The sequence below is a fragment of the Lithobates pipiens genome, unplaced genomic scaffold, assembly GCF_037356315.1.
Source record: "Lithobates pipiens isolate NorthernLeopardFrog02 unplaced genomic scaffold, aLitPip1_a1.2 Scaffold_27, whole genome shotgun sequence".
Lineage (NCBI taxonomy): Eukaryota > Metazoa > Chordata > Amphibia > Anura > Ranidae > Lithobates > Lithobates pipiens.
The window spans coordinates 22145420-22158868 of NW_027507788.1; the positions used below are offsets into that span (position 1 = coordinate 22145420).

At 44.3% G+C, this 13449-nt stretch overlaps 1 protein-coding gene across 2 annotated transcripts in view; it reads left to right on the top strand.

The window, feature by feature from the left end:
* Window positions 1-12421, top strand: part of LOC143933647 (pregnancy-specific beta-1-glycoprotein 7-like) — a 93111-nt gene extending 80690 nt beyond the window's left edge. For both annotated transcript variants that reach the window (XM_077456599.1, XM_077456600.1), the window contains 2 exons: window positions 5319-5380; window positions 10268-12421. In XM_077456599.1, the coding sequence (XP_077312725.1) occupies window positions 5319-5328 (10 nt within the window). In that variant the 3' untranslated portion in view covers window positions 5329-5380; window positions 10268-12421. The remainder of the gene's footprint in view (window positions 1-5318; window positions 5381-10267) is intronic.
* The last annotated feature ends 1028 nt before the right edge of the window (window positions 12422-13449 follow it).

Genomic DNA, 13449 nt, shown 5'->3' on the forward strand with positions numbered 1-13449 from the left:
TTTTTCCTGCACTGTCACAATCCCCTTAGCAGCATGTGACCCCAGCTTATATGGGAGGCCTGCCCCCTGGCAATACCGAATGCAGCTCCTCACATGAGCTGCCTGCCACTCAAATCTCAGGTCCAACCTCTGTTCCTGAACAATCTTCCTGAAAGCAGGGGAGGCGCCTCTGAGTCAGAGCACAGGTGATCACACCCACTACTACACTAAACACTCTCAACCTCAAATCAAACAAACAGGCCTAACCTAAAGCACAGGCCCATCTAAATTTGCCTAAACTGATATCTTAAACCCATAAAAATCCTATTCTAACACCTACCTAAGGTTAGAGGGTGCTAGACTTGCAATGGGCATATTAACACATATAAAAGGGTAACAACTGTTAGGCTGCTTTCACACTGATCTGCAAAAGCATCGCAGTGCACCTGCGGCTTTCCTGCAGGTGAACTGCACTAAGCCATGGACTTCTATTACATCCTGTAGGTTTGGTGTGCATTCTGAAAGCACACCAACAGTCCTGAATGCAGGCGTTCAGAAATGTCCATTATGCTATTAAAAATTTATAATTTTAGGTTTGCCTCTCAACCCCAAAAACAGTCTCAGCCCCTCTGGCACACCTGGCACTGTGCACTGGTGAGCAGTCATGTTGAAACAGGAAGGGGCAATCCCCAAACTGTTCCCACAAAGTTGGGAGCATGAAATTTTCCAAAATGTCTTGGTATCCCGATGCCTTAAGATTTCTCTTCACTGGAACTAAGGGGCCAAGCCCAACCCCTGAAAAGCAATCCCACATCATAATCCCCCCTTCACCAAATGATTTGGACCAATGCACAAAGCAAGGTCCATAAACACACGGATGAGCAAGTTTGGGGTGGAGGAACTTGACTGGCCTGCACAGAGTCTTAACCTCAACCTGGTATAACACCTTTGGGATGAATTAGAGAGGAGACTGCGAATCAGGTTTTTTCATCCAACATCAGTGCCTGACTTCACAAATTCGCTTCTGGAAGAATGGTCAAACATTCCCATAGACACATTCCTAAACCTTGTGGACAGCCTTCCCAAAAGAGTTGAAGCTGTTATAGCTACAAAGGGTGTATCAACTCGATATTGATTGAACCCTATGAACTAAGACTGGGATACCATTAAAGTTCATGTACATGTAAAGGCAGGTGTCCCAATACTTTTGGTAATATAGTGTATGTATATGTTACACAAGGTTGGGTAGTCCATAAGCCCAGCTGGTGTACAAATGTGTACATGGGAAACCACCCTTTTCTGCTTCTGTACCATCCACGGCAGTGATGATGAGCTGTCATGGACATTTCTGGTCTTTGGTAGCTCCTGAACATGTGACCACTGTATGAGCCAATCACAGTGGTCACATGATGTAGGTTTGAAGCACTCTTACCATTTAACCACTTGACCACTGGGCACTTAAACCCTCTTAATAACCAGACCAATTTTCAGCTTTCGATGCTCTCACATTTTGAATGACAATTAATCAGTCATGCCAGTCATGCCTATAACACCTAACACCTATGAAATGTTTGTCCTGTTTTTCACACAAATAGAGCTTTCTTTTGGTGGCATTTAATAACCGCTGGTTTTTTTTATTTTGTGCGCTGTAAAAGAAAAACAGAACATTCTGTAAAAAAATGCATTTTTTTTCATTTCTGTTATAAAATTTAGCAAATTAGTAATTTTCCTTCATATATTTTGGCTAAAATTTATACCACAACATATCTTTGGTTAAAAATAACCCAAATCAGTGTATATTATTTGGTCTTTGTGAAAGTTATAGAGTCTACAAGCTATGATGCCAATCTCTGAAAATTGATCACATCTGAAGTACTGACGGCCTATCTAATTTCTTGAAACCCTAACAAGCCAGGAAAGTACAAATACTCCCCAAATGACCCATTTTTGGAAAGTAGACATTCCAATGTTTTTAGTAAGAGGCATGGTGAGTTTTTTGAAGTTGTATTTTTTTCCCACAATTCTTTGCAAAATCAAGATTTTCTTTTCTTTTTTTTTTCACAAAATTGTTATATTAGCAGGTAATTTCTCACACACAGCATATGTATAGCACAAATTACATCCCAAAACACATTCTACTACTCCTCCTGAGTATGGCGATACCACATGTGTGAGACTTTTCCACAGCGTGGCCACTTACAGAGGCCCAAAATGCAAAATCAGGCGTTCTTGGAGCATAGATTACACATATAATTTCTTGACTACCTCTTACAATTTTGAAGGCCCTGGAGAACCAGGACAATGGAAACGCCCCAAAAATTACCCCATTTTGGAAAGAAAACAACCCAATGTATAATCTATGAGGCATATAGAGTCTTTTGAACATGTGATTTTTTTTTGTACAAGTTTTTGGAAAATGTGTAAAGAAAATGAAAACGCATTTTTTTTTTTTTTTTACACAATGTTGTCAATTTACACAATATTTCTAACACATAACTTGTACATACCAAAAATTTCACCCCAAAATAGATTCTCCTACTCCTCCTAAGTACGGCAATACCTAATGTGTGAGACTTTTCCACAGCATAGCCACATACAGAAGACCAACATGCAGGGAGCACCATCAGGTGTTCTAGGGACATAAGTTTCAAATCTAATTTGACTACCTATTACAATTTTGTGAGGCACTGTAGTGGCATGGATGTGGCATGGATGAGCATGAATGGGTATGGATAAACCGTGAATGGGGATGGCTAAGCATGAATGAGTATGGATGGGTATGGCTGAGTATGGCTGGGTATAGATGGGATGGCTGGGTACAGCTGAGTATGGCTGGGTATGACGATTGAGTATGGCTGATTACGGTTGGGTATGGCTGGGTCCGGCTGGGTATGGCTGAATATGGCTGAGTACGGCTGGGTATGGCTGAGTATGGAGGTGTATGACTGAGTACGATTGAGTATGGCTGGGTATGGCTAAGTTCGGCTGGGTATGGCTGCGTAAGGCTGGGTATGGCTAAGTATGGCTGGGTATGGCTGAGTATGGATGGGTATGGATAATTATGGATGGGGGTGAATGGGATGGCTGAGCATGGATGGATGAGTATTGCTTAGGATGGATGGATGGATGGATGAGTATGCTGAGTATGGATGAGGATGGATGGATGAGTATGCTGAGTATGGATGAGTGAGCATGGATGGATGCAGGGGTCCTGGGGAAAAAAGTGTGGGAACTCCCACCCAAGATTCACTCGCCCACCAAAAGAAAAAGAAAAATGATACGCTCACATGCACGAACGCTTCAAAAGTGGTATTTTTCATCCAATTTTCGTATTGTGTGTATGAAGCTTAACTGTTAGTACATAAAAAAACAATACTCAATAAACATAAATACGGTAATTCTCAGAATAATCAGCATTCATTCAATTGTGCTTCCATGCAAATGTGAACATCGTGTTCTGATCTTTATTGGGGAATTTTATTTTGTATATAGAGTGTTTATGTGGAGAGTTTACACTTTTCATTGAACAGAGTTTGGATAACACAGGGTTAAACAGAAAGGTGATAAATGAACTGCACATTATCTGGACAGAATGCTTGGGGAGATAGTGATGTGTTCCTGCTTAGGAGATGTATGTTAGCTTGGGGGGCTGCAAACTCTGCAGGGGCTCCAACACACACTCGCTGCTATTCCAACCCTTCACATATTTCCACATAAACTTCCCTCCTGGCATTAAACTTTGCCAGGTATTGTGTTCAGCTTACCACCCCAAACTGATGTTCCTCCCTCAGCTCACCTCTCTCCCGGCATGTCCTGTGAGCAGAATAGCTGTGCTCCTCCTCTGGGTTCTCTCATCATATGGCACTGAAGATAGAGGAGGGGGGGATTCAGCGGGACACACAGAGCAAGTATGCAGGAGACTGGGGGGGGGGGGTGTGAGGAGACAAAATCAGGAGGGGCCGGCGGGGAGGAGCTCCTCACGAGAGGTCTGACTAAATACAATCTCTTAGCAGCAGGGACCTGATCTACCTGTCAGCTAGCTGTAATTGTCAGGTAGATCGAAGCGGAAGCTGTCATGGGGCCCCCTACTGGCAATGCCTGAATGGTCAGGTGTGCGGCACTTACTATTGCGAGCTGTGTCGGTGGCTGCTGGTGTAGCACCTGTCACACAGCTTTCATACTTCAAAGTCTCGCAGGACACGGCTGCTAACGGGAACTGAGTTCTTGTTGTGGAAAAAGTACAGGAACTCCGTTCCCATGCATTCCGGCAGGTCTTGAGCCTTGGATGGATGAGTATGCTGAGTATGGATGGGTATGCAGAGTATGGATAGATGGGTATGCAGAGTATGGATGGATGGGTATACAGAGTATGGATGGATGGGTATGCAGAGTATGGATGGGTATGCAGAGTATGGATGGTTATGGATGGGTATGCATTGTATGGATGGGTATGCAGAGTATGGATGGGTATGCAGAGTATGGATGGGTATGCAGAGTATGGATGGGTATGCATTGTATGGATGGGTATGCATTGTATGGATGGGTATGCAGAGTATGGATGGGTATGCAGAGTATGGATGGGTATTCAGAGTATGGATGGGTATGCAGAGTATGGGTGGTTATGGATGGGTATGCAGAGTATGGATGGGTATGCATTGTATGGATGGGTATGCAGAGTATGGATGGGTATGCAGAGTATAAATGGGTATGCAGAGTATGGATGGTTATGCAGAGTATGGATGGTTATACAGAGTATGGATGGGTGAGCATGGATGGATGTATGGATGGATCTGTCACTGAGCAGCTCTGTGGGTACTACACATGCAGCCCACAGCGCTGCTGCCGCCATCTCTCCCCTCTCCGCTCACACTGGACGGAGAGGGGAGGGAGGAACCGAAAATCACGCTGATTTCTTTGCATGTGATCGCTCCGTCATTTGACGGAGCAATCATGTGTTAAGCGGCCGCAATCAGTGGCTGTTCACCGTGATCCGCAGGGGGCGTCTGAGAGCGGGATTCTGGGAGGACCTCACTGTACGCCCTCCCAGAGTAAGCAACCACCCTGTAGCCGTCATTCGGCAATGGGCCCGTTGCTAAGTGGTTAACATGAATCCATTAAAACTTTTTATAAATGGTTATATGAACCATGACCAACTTATTTTAAATATTAATGTATACCAATGTTGTCAAAAAATTACATTTTATAGTTCTTATTTGTGTTTGTGAGGGATTGTGAAGGATTTAAATCTGCTCATTGCATATTTCCGCTGTATTTTGATTAATGACTTAAATAGGAACTCTGCACTATACACTAAACATTTTCTCTCTTCTTATAAATAGCCCGTATTAGGACGCTACTCTACACTTATTAACAAACTATTTTCAAGTCAAAGCAACAAATAGTAAGTAACCAACATATATTGACTGATATATAAAATGATAACGAGCAACACTGTCTTCTCTAAAGGCAACAACTAGCTATCAGCTGACTGGGTCACAGGAGAATAAAATGACTCCTGTGACCCACAAGAGAAGTATGGCCACAATTGTTTTAGACATACAGTATCTCACAAAAGTGAGTACACCCCTCACATTTTTGTAAATATTTCATTCTATCTTTTCATGTGACAACACTGAAGCTACAATCTAAAGTAGTGAGTATACAGCTTGTATAACATTTGCTGTCCCCTCAAAATAACTCAACACACAGCCATTAAAGTCTAAACTGCTGGCAACAAAAGTGAGTACACCCCTAAGTGTAGAGGGGTGTACTCACTTTTGTGAGATACTGTATATGCATATATAACCCATAGTGCTTTGGGAATCTTTTCTTATTTTATTTGTAAAAAGTACTGCAAGCAAAAAGTAATGTACACACGATCGGACTATCCTGCAGACTTAGTCCGGTGGACCAGAGTCCGCCGAACAATTCGATCGTGTGTGGGCTCCAGCGGACTTTCTCTTCCCAAAAGGCCGGCGGCCTTAGAAAGAAGACTTGACTCAAAATTGTCCGCCGGACTCGACTTTCTAGAGGACAATCCTCTCGTCTGTGTGCTAGTCCACCGGACTTTCCAAATGAACAGACTTGCCCACACACGGACTAAAGTCAGTTCATTTTGAACATGACTTCAGGTACAACGGGACTAGAAAAGGAAGTCAATGTTGACGCTCCCATCTGCAAGACTGACACCTCGAGAGCCCGGTATGGGTTTTAAGGGTAATCCCTATGCCAAAAAATGGCGTGGGGGTCCCCCCAACATCCATACCAGACCCTTATCCGAGCACGCAGCCCGGCCTGTCAAGAAAGGGATGGGGACGAGTGAGCGCCCCCCCCCCCCTCCTGAACTATACCAGGCCGCATGCCCTCAACATGGGGGGGTGGACACTTTGGGGAAAGGGGACGACCTGTGGCCACAGTCCCAGCATCCCACATTCCCAGCATCCCCCGGGACTGTGACGTCATAAGGGGCAGGGTCACCATGTCACATCACTTGGTGACCCTGCCCCTTATGCCTATATAAGTCGCCGCACACTGTGTCCACGGCATTACAGCGGGAGAGAACGTTGTGTCAACATCCGAAGAACACAAGAAGGAAGAAGAAGACAACGACGAAGACGACAAACGAGAAAGCCGGGCTCCTCCGATAACAAAAGAGTGGCAAAAGAGCAGAAGATAGCGGAGGAGCCCCGGCAAGAAGAACCAGAAAAGTCGGAAGAAGACCCCCGGAGCTGCCTAATAAACTACTTTAAAAACCTGTGTAGTGTGTTTTTTTATTGACACTTTTTCCCACAGGTGAATGGGTAGGGGTACAATGTACCCCATGCTCATTCTCATAGGGTGGGGGGGCCGGGATCTGGGGGGCTCCCTTATTAAAGGGGTCTCCAGGATTCCGATAAGCCCCCTGCCCGCAGACCCCGACAACCAACGGCTAGGGTTGTTGGGAAGAGGCCCTTGTCCTCGTCAACATGGGGACAAGGTTCTTTGGGGTGGGGAGGCCGCAGGGCGCCCCCCTTCCCCAAAGCACCCACCCCCCCATGTTGAGGGCATGCGGTCTGGTACGTTTCGGGGGGGGGGGGCGCTTGCTCATCCCCCCCCCTTTCCTGACCAGCTGGGCTGCGTACTCAGATAAGGGTCTGGTGTGGATTTTGGGGGGACCCCCACGCCGTTTTTCGGCATAGGGGTTAACCTTAAAACCCATACCAGGCGACGAGGCTCACAAGGTGTCAATCTCGCGGATCGAAGCGGCGACATTGACTTCCTTCTCTAGTCCCATCGTACCTGAAGTCACGTTCAAAATGAATGGACTTTAGTCCATGTGTGGGCAAGTCCGTTCATTTGTAAAGTCCTGCGGACCTCCGCTGCACAGTCCGGCGGATTGTCCGATCGTGTGTATGCAGCATTAGAAATAGGGTTAAAGCCCATATCCAGCGTTTGCATTTTCCCCCAGACTTCCCCCAGTATGAAAACCTCTTTCAGGTGATTGTAAAGCTTTAATTTATTTTACATTAAAATAATAAACATGTTATACTTGCCTGCTTTGTACAGTGGTTTTGCAGAGTGGCCCCGGATCCTCCTCTTCTCGGGTCCCACGCCGGCGCTTCAGGCTCCTCTCTCCTGTCGAGTGCCCCCACAGCAAGCAGCTTGCTATGGGGCACCCGAGCCCCTGCTCTGTGTGTCCATTCACACACGGAGCTGTGGTCATGCCCTCTCCTGATTGGCTATTGGCAGCAGCAGCAGTCAGTGAGCCAATCAGGAGTGCAAGTCCCTGGAAAGCAAGGCTTTCCTAGACATCGCCAGATCAAGAGGTGGCTCGGGTAAGTATTAAGGGGGGTTGCTGCACACAGAAGGTTAGAATGCATGAAAGTAAAAAATCATGTGCCCTTACAACCACTTTTAGGTTGCTAGATTATAAATTGGCCTTTAAAGTGACTCTCTTACAAAAATTCAAGTTTAATAGTCCTCTGCCTGCTTTGTTTTGGGGCCCAGCTTCCAGAGTTCAGTTCCTCTTAAAAATATATAATTTTCCTTAAAGTGGCTGTGAGTCCTCATCTTAAAATAAAAAATAAAACAAACCATTCAGTTTAACCACTTCAGCCCCGGAAGATTTGGCTGCTGAATGACTGGGCCATTTTTTGCGATTCGTCACTCCGTCGTTTTAACTGATGGTTACGCTGTCACGCATCGTTATATCCAAACAAAATTGATGTCTTTTTTCCCCCACAAATAGAGCTTTCTTTTGGTGGTATTTGATCACCTTTGCAGTTTTTATTTTTTGCGCTATAAACGAAAAAATAGTGACAATTTAGAAAAAAACACAATATTTTGTACTTTTTGCTATAATAAATATCCCCATTTATTTTTTTTAAAAAGCTAATTTTTTTACAGTTTAGGCTGATATGTACTCTTCTACAAATTTTTGGTAAAAAAAATCACAATAAGCGTATATTGATTGGTTTGCGCAAAAGTTATACCCTACAAAATAGGGGATAGATTTAGAGCATTATTATTATTATTATTTACTAGCAATGGCAGCGATCTGCGATTTTTCTCAGAACTCCGACATTATGGCGGACACATCGGACACTTTTGACACATTTTTGGGACCATTAGCATTTATACAGTGATCAATGCTATAAAAATGCACTGATTACTGTAAAAATTTCACTGGCAGGGAAGGGATTAACACTAGGGGGTTCTAACTGAAGGGGGAGGGGACTGACCTAGAGGTGACAGATCATGGTTCCTAGCTAATAGGAACTCACGATCTGTTACGCCTCACAGAACAGAACAGGGATTTGTGGGTTTACACCCACACTTCCCTGTTCTGCCTCTCGTGCCCATAATCGCTCGTGGCCGGCAGTCGTCGCAACCATCGGCCACGAGCATCGGCACCCCCGCTGTGCAGCGGGAGTGTGCGCGCACTTCCTATCCCGATCCCGTGACCCGAGGTATAGCTATGATGGCTCTCGGGATTGTGCCGACCTGCCATACCTGTAAAATTATGGCGGCTGGTTGACAAGGGGTTAAAATATACATGAAAGGCAAAACATTTGTATATACATATAAAAAAAAGGGTATTTATGATGTTTTTATAAGTGACCACATACCCTCTGGTTTCAGCTGCATAAGAGCTAGGGGAGGAGAAACAGCAGCACACTGAGCTTTCCAGTGAAAGGCTGTAAAGGAAGGGGTATGTCAGGAGAAGTCTGAGGAGAGAAGGCTGAGTTCCCAGCATAGCTAGAGAGCTGACCACTGTGTGTTCTCCTGCTTAGTGTGGTCAGTTTTTAATAGGAAAGCAGAGGGGACTACCAGGAACACCAGGGATTTCACATAAAGGAAGAAATACAAAGAGAACAGGATACTTTTTCATACAAGTTCCTGGTACAGCAGACACATATCAGGAATATGAAATGTTTGGTTTACATGCAATTTAGGGTAGGGTGCCCAGACATCCCCGGTTTCCAGGGACAGTCCCCGGATTGAGGACACTGTCCACGGACCAAGTCTGTCCCCGGTTTTGTCCCCGGATTGGATTTGAACAGAGACTGGGGGAAATTTCAAAAACATAAACCCCTTTCTGATGATCCTGTGCTGGTCGGAGCGGAGGGAATATTTTTTTCAGTATCGGGGTCCATGTTCTTCTGCCTTGGCTCTAGTCCCGGCCAGCTGCCTACCTGCTTATCTCTTTGCCTTCCCTGGCGGAGTGATCTTCCTCCGCTCCTAACCCAGTAGTAGCCGGGGCCCGGAGAGTAAGACTTCACAGGCTGTGAGTTGGGCGGCGGCGGCGAAGGGCAGAGAATTGCTGATTGCCGCCATTACTAGTAAAAAATAAAAATAAAATATGTCCCCGGATTTCATTTTAAAAATCTGGTCACCTTAATTTAGTGACTTAGTTAGACTTGCAGTTAGGGGGAGTAAAACCACCTGCATCCCCCTATGTACAAGCGCAGCTGGATAGGAATTTATACATGCCCAGACCGCTATGCTTTGTGGCCCAAGCAGAAATGATCCCCCCCTGTTGCCTTCAATGTATGGAACCACCCTACAACTGACTAGGGCCATGAATGGGGACGCTGGGGTTGACATATTGCCTCTTCGCTACGTGCCATAAACCTCTGAAAAGTGATCTGTCGTGATTCACTTCTCAGAAGTGGGGCAATAACAGCTACATGTCTGAACGTAGCCTTAGTGGTATAATAATTTAGAATGAAAGAAATAAATGTGTAAAAAGCTAAGTGTGTGACATGGAGAAACTTGTTATGATCTGCAATCACCATTTATATTTCAGGAGATAGGACCTGAAGACGGCAATACGGATTCAGCAATACAGAGCAATGTGGCGAGAATCCAAACTCAGCTTCGGCTTCAGAGGAAAGAAAATGCATCCTATAATCACAGTGAACTAATGGACATTACTAAAGCATTTTCCTGCTAATTTGGTTATAATGAAAGCCATTGAATATTTTGGATTATGAGTTTATATTACCATAGACACAAAGAAGCAGTGGAAGGAGTCAGCCACTGATATACAGTCCCTGTATAGCAACCTTCAAAAGGCTGGATCCATCTTTGGGAAATTTATCTTCATTTGGGGCTGATGCCTTACTCCAGCCATTGAACTTCATCTACTATCTTGGTGTTCTTTTTTTTAACCATTTGAACTGCAGGTGCCCATTTAAAATTGCATTGGATGGCATTAAAGTTGGACTACCAGCTGACGTTGTACACTCTTACGGCTACCCAATAAAGTCTATTTAATAGGTTATTAATACCCACCAATGCCCTTCCCCGTGGTCCTTGGCTCACTTGTCTTCTAAAGAAGCCACTTTATATCACCCTTGTAGTAGTAAGTTAAAGTGATTGTAAAGTCTCGTTATACCTACCTATTCTGTTGCAGTGGATTTGCACAGAGCAGCTCCGATCCTCCTCTTCTCATGTCCCTCTTCTGTTCACCTGGCCCCCCCCTCCTGTTCAGTACCCCCCCACAGCAAGCAGCTTGTTATAGGGACACCCGAGTCACAGCTCCCTGTGCCCATAGCTCCCAACTGTCCCTGATTTGGAGGGACTGTCCCTGATTTGGAACAATGTCCCTCTGTCCCTCTTTCCTCCTCATTTGTCCCCCTTTTTGGTCTGATCTATATAGTTGTATATAAAATGCACTTTTTATCTTTCAAAATAGTTTCCCGGTGCTAAACCTTTCATCCAATTTCTAAATTGCTGCATTTGCAAAAAAAATAAAAATTTTGTAACAATCAGGTTCTTTTTATTGAGAAGATAAATTGCAGAACAAGGACATAAAATAAAGAAAAGTAATCAAGATACAACGGCTAGATTACCAACAGACATGACATTGTAGGTGGCAGATGAATTCAATTAAAGGGGTTGTAAAGGTAAAAGTTTTTTCACCTTAATGCATTCTATGTATTAAGGTGAAAAAACATCTGACAATACTGCCCCCCCCCCAGCCCTCCATTATGAAATTTAAAAGCTAATATAAAGGAATAGGAGTAGTAAAAAAAAGTCCTAGTGGATTTAATTAACCTTTTTTTTGGTTAATTCTCCTTTAAGGGGGTGTGTCAGGGGGCGTGTCCCATGCCTACATACGTTTGTAAATAGGCGTCCCTCATTCCCATCTCAAAATGTTGGGAGGTATGCCTGTGCCCATTCAGACACGGAGCAACGGCCCCACCCCCTCTCTCTCCTGATTGGCTAACTGACTTTGAATGACAGCAGCGGGGGGTCAATGGAGCCACTGCTGTGTCTCAGGCAATCGGGAGGGAGAGTCTTGAATGGCCAAGACACTCGTGGATGTCGCTGGATAAAGATGGGGCTCAGGTAAGTGTTAGCGGGGTTGGACGAGGCTGCTACACACAGAATGCTTTTTTTTCTTAACCACTTACGGACCGCCCATCGTCATTATATGGGGGCACTTTGAAGAGGAATATCGTTGTTATGGCAGCAGCTAGCTGCCATAGCCCTGGTATCCTCTTCAACGGCGGGCCGTCCTCTTTAGAATAAAAGTGGTCTCTGCAGCGGATTCGCCACAAGATCACTTTTGTCGGCAGCGGGAGAGGAACCTCCCCTCCCGTTGTGATCCGGTGCCCTCTGCCACTTACCAGAGCCTCCGGCAGCAGCGGGGGTGATCAGGTCCTCTCCCTTCTGTGGTATGGAGCTGATGAGGGGAAGATGGACCCCACCCGTCTCCATACCATTGCAGGGCGGAAGCGACGTCAAAGCATCAAAACGTCACTTTTGCCCATAGCTCTTAAACTACTTTTTTTTTTTTTTTATTACATTTTAGTGGAAATATGAGATGTGAGGTCTTTTTGACCACAGATCTCATATTTAAGAGGTCCTGTCATGATTTGTTTTCTCTTACAAGGGATGTTTAAATTCATTGTAATAGGAATAAAAGTGACACAATTGTTTTTACTTTTTTTTTTTAAAAGAACAGTGTTAAAAGAAAAAATAAATAATAAAAAAATGTTTTTTTAACGCACCCCGTCCCCCCCGAGCTCACGTGCAGATGTGAACGCATAAGTGAGTAACGCCCGCATATGAAAACAGTGTTCAAACCACACGTGTGAGGTATCGCCGCGATCTACAGAGAGAGAGCAAGAATTCTAGCCCTAGACCTCCTCTGTAACTCAAAACATACAAACCTGTAGGACTTTTTAAAATGCCGCCTATGGAGATTTAAGGGTAAAAGTTTGTTGCCATTCCACGAGCGGGCGCAATTTTGAAATGTGACATGTTGGGTATCAATTTACTCGGCGTAACATTATCATTCACGATATATAAAAAAGGTGTATTTTTTTACAAAAAAAAGTGCGCTTGTAAGACTGCTGTGCAAATATGGTATGACAGAAAGTATTGGAATGACCTCCATTTTATTCTCTAGGGTGTTATAAAATAAATGTATTATGTTTGGGGGATTCTAAGTCATTTTCTATCCAAAAAAAGGATTTTAACCTGTAAACAACAAGTTTGAAAAATAGCCCCGGTCCTTAAGTGGTTAATGCATGAAGATAAAAAAGCTTCTGACTTTACAACCATTTTAAGTTTAAAAGTATAGCCAAGGATAAAATATACTGTAATTTTTTTTTCAAATCACAAGACCCCACTCAAGCACAGACATACTTTATATATGCAGACAGAATGCACATATCTGCAGGAAATATTATATCACACATATTAGATATCCCCACATTATCAATGCCTTTCACACGGGGGCATTTTTCAGGTATTTTAGCATTAAAAATAGTGCCTGAAAAGCGCCTCTCGAGCCACTCCAGTGCAAAAGTGCTTTCACTCTTGTGTGGTGTGCTTGCAGGATGGGGCAAAAGGCCGATTGAACTGAATGGGCATCGCTGCCGAAGTGCCTGCAAAGCGCTTTGGCAGTGGTGTTTTTTGGGCGCTATTAATCCTTTCTGAATAGCACTGCTATAACAGCGGTAAAGTGCTGCTAAA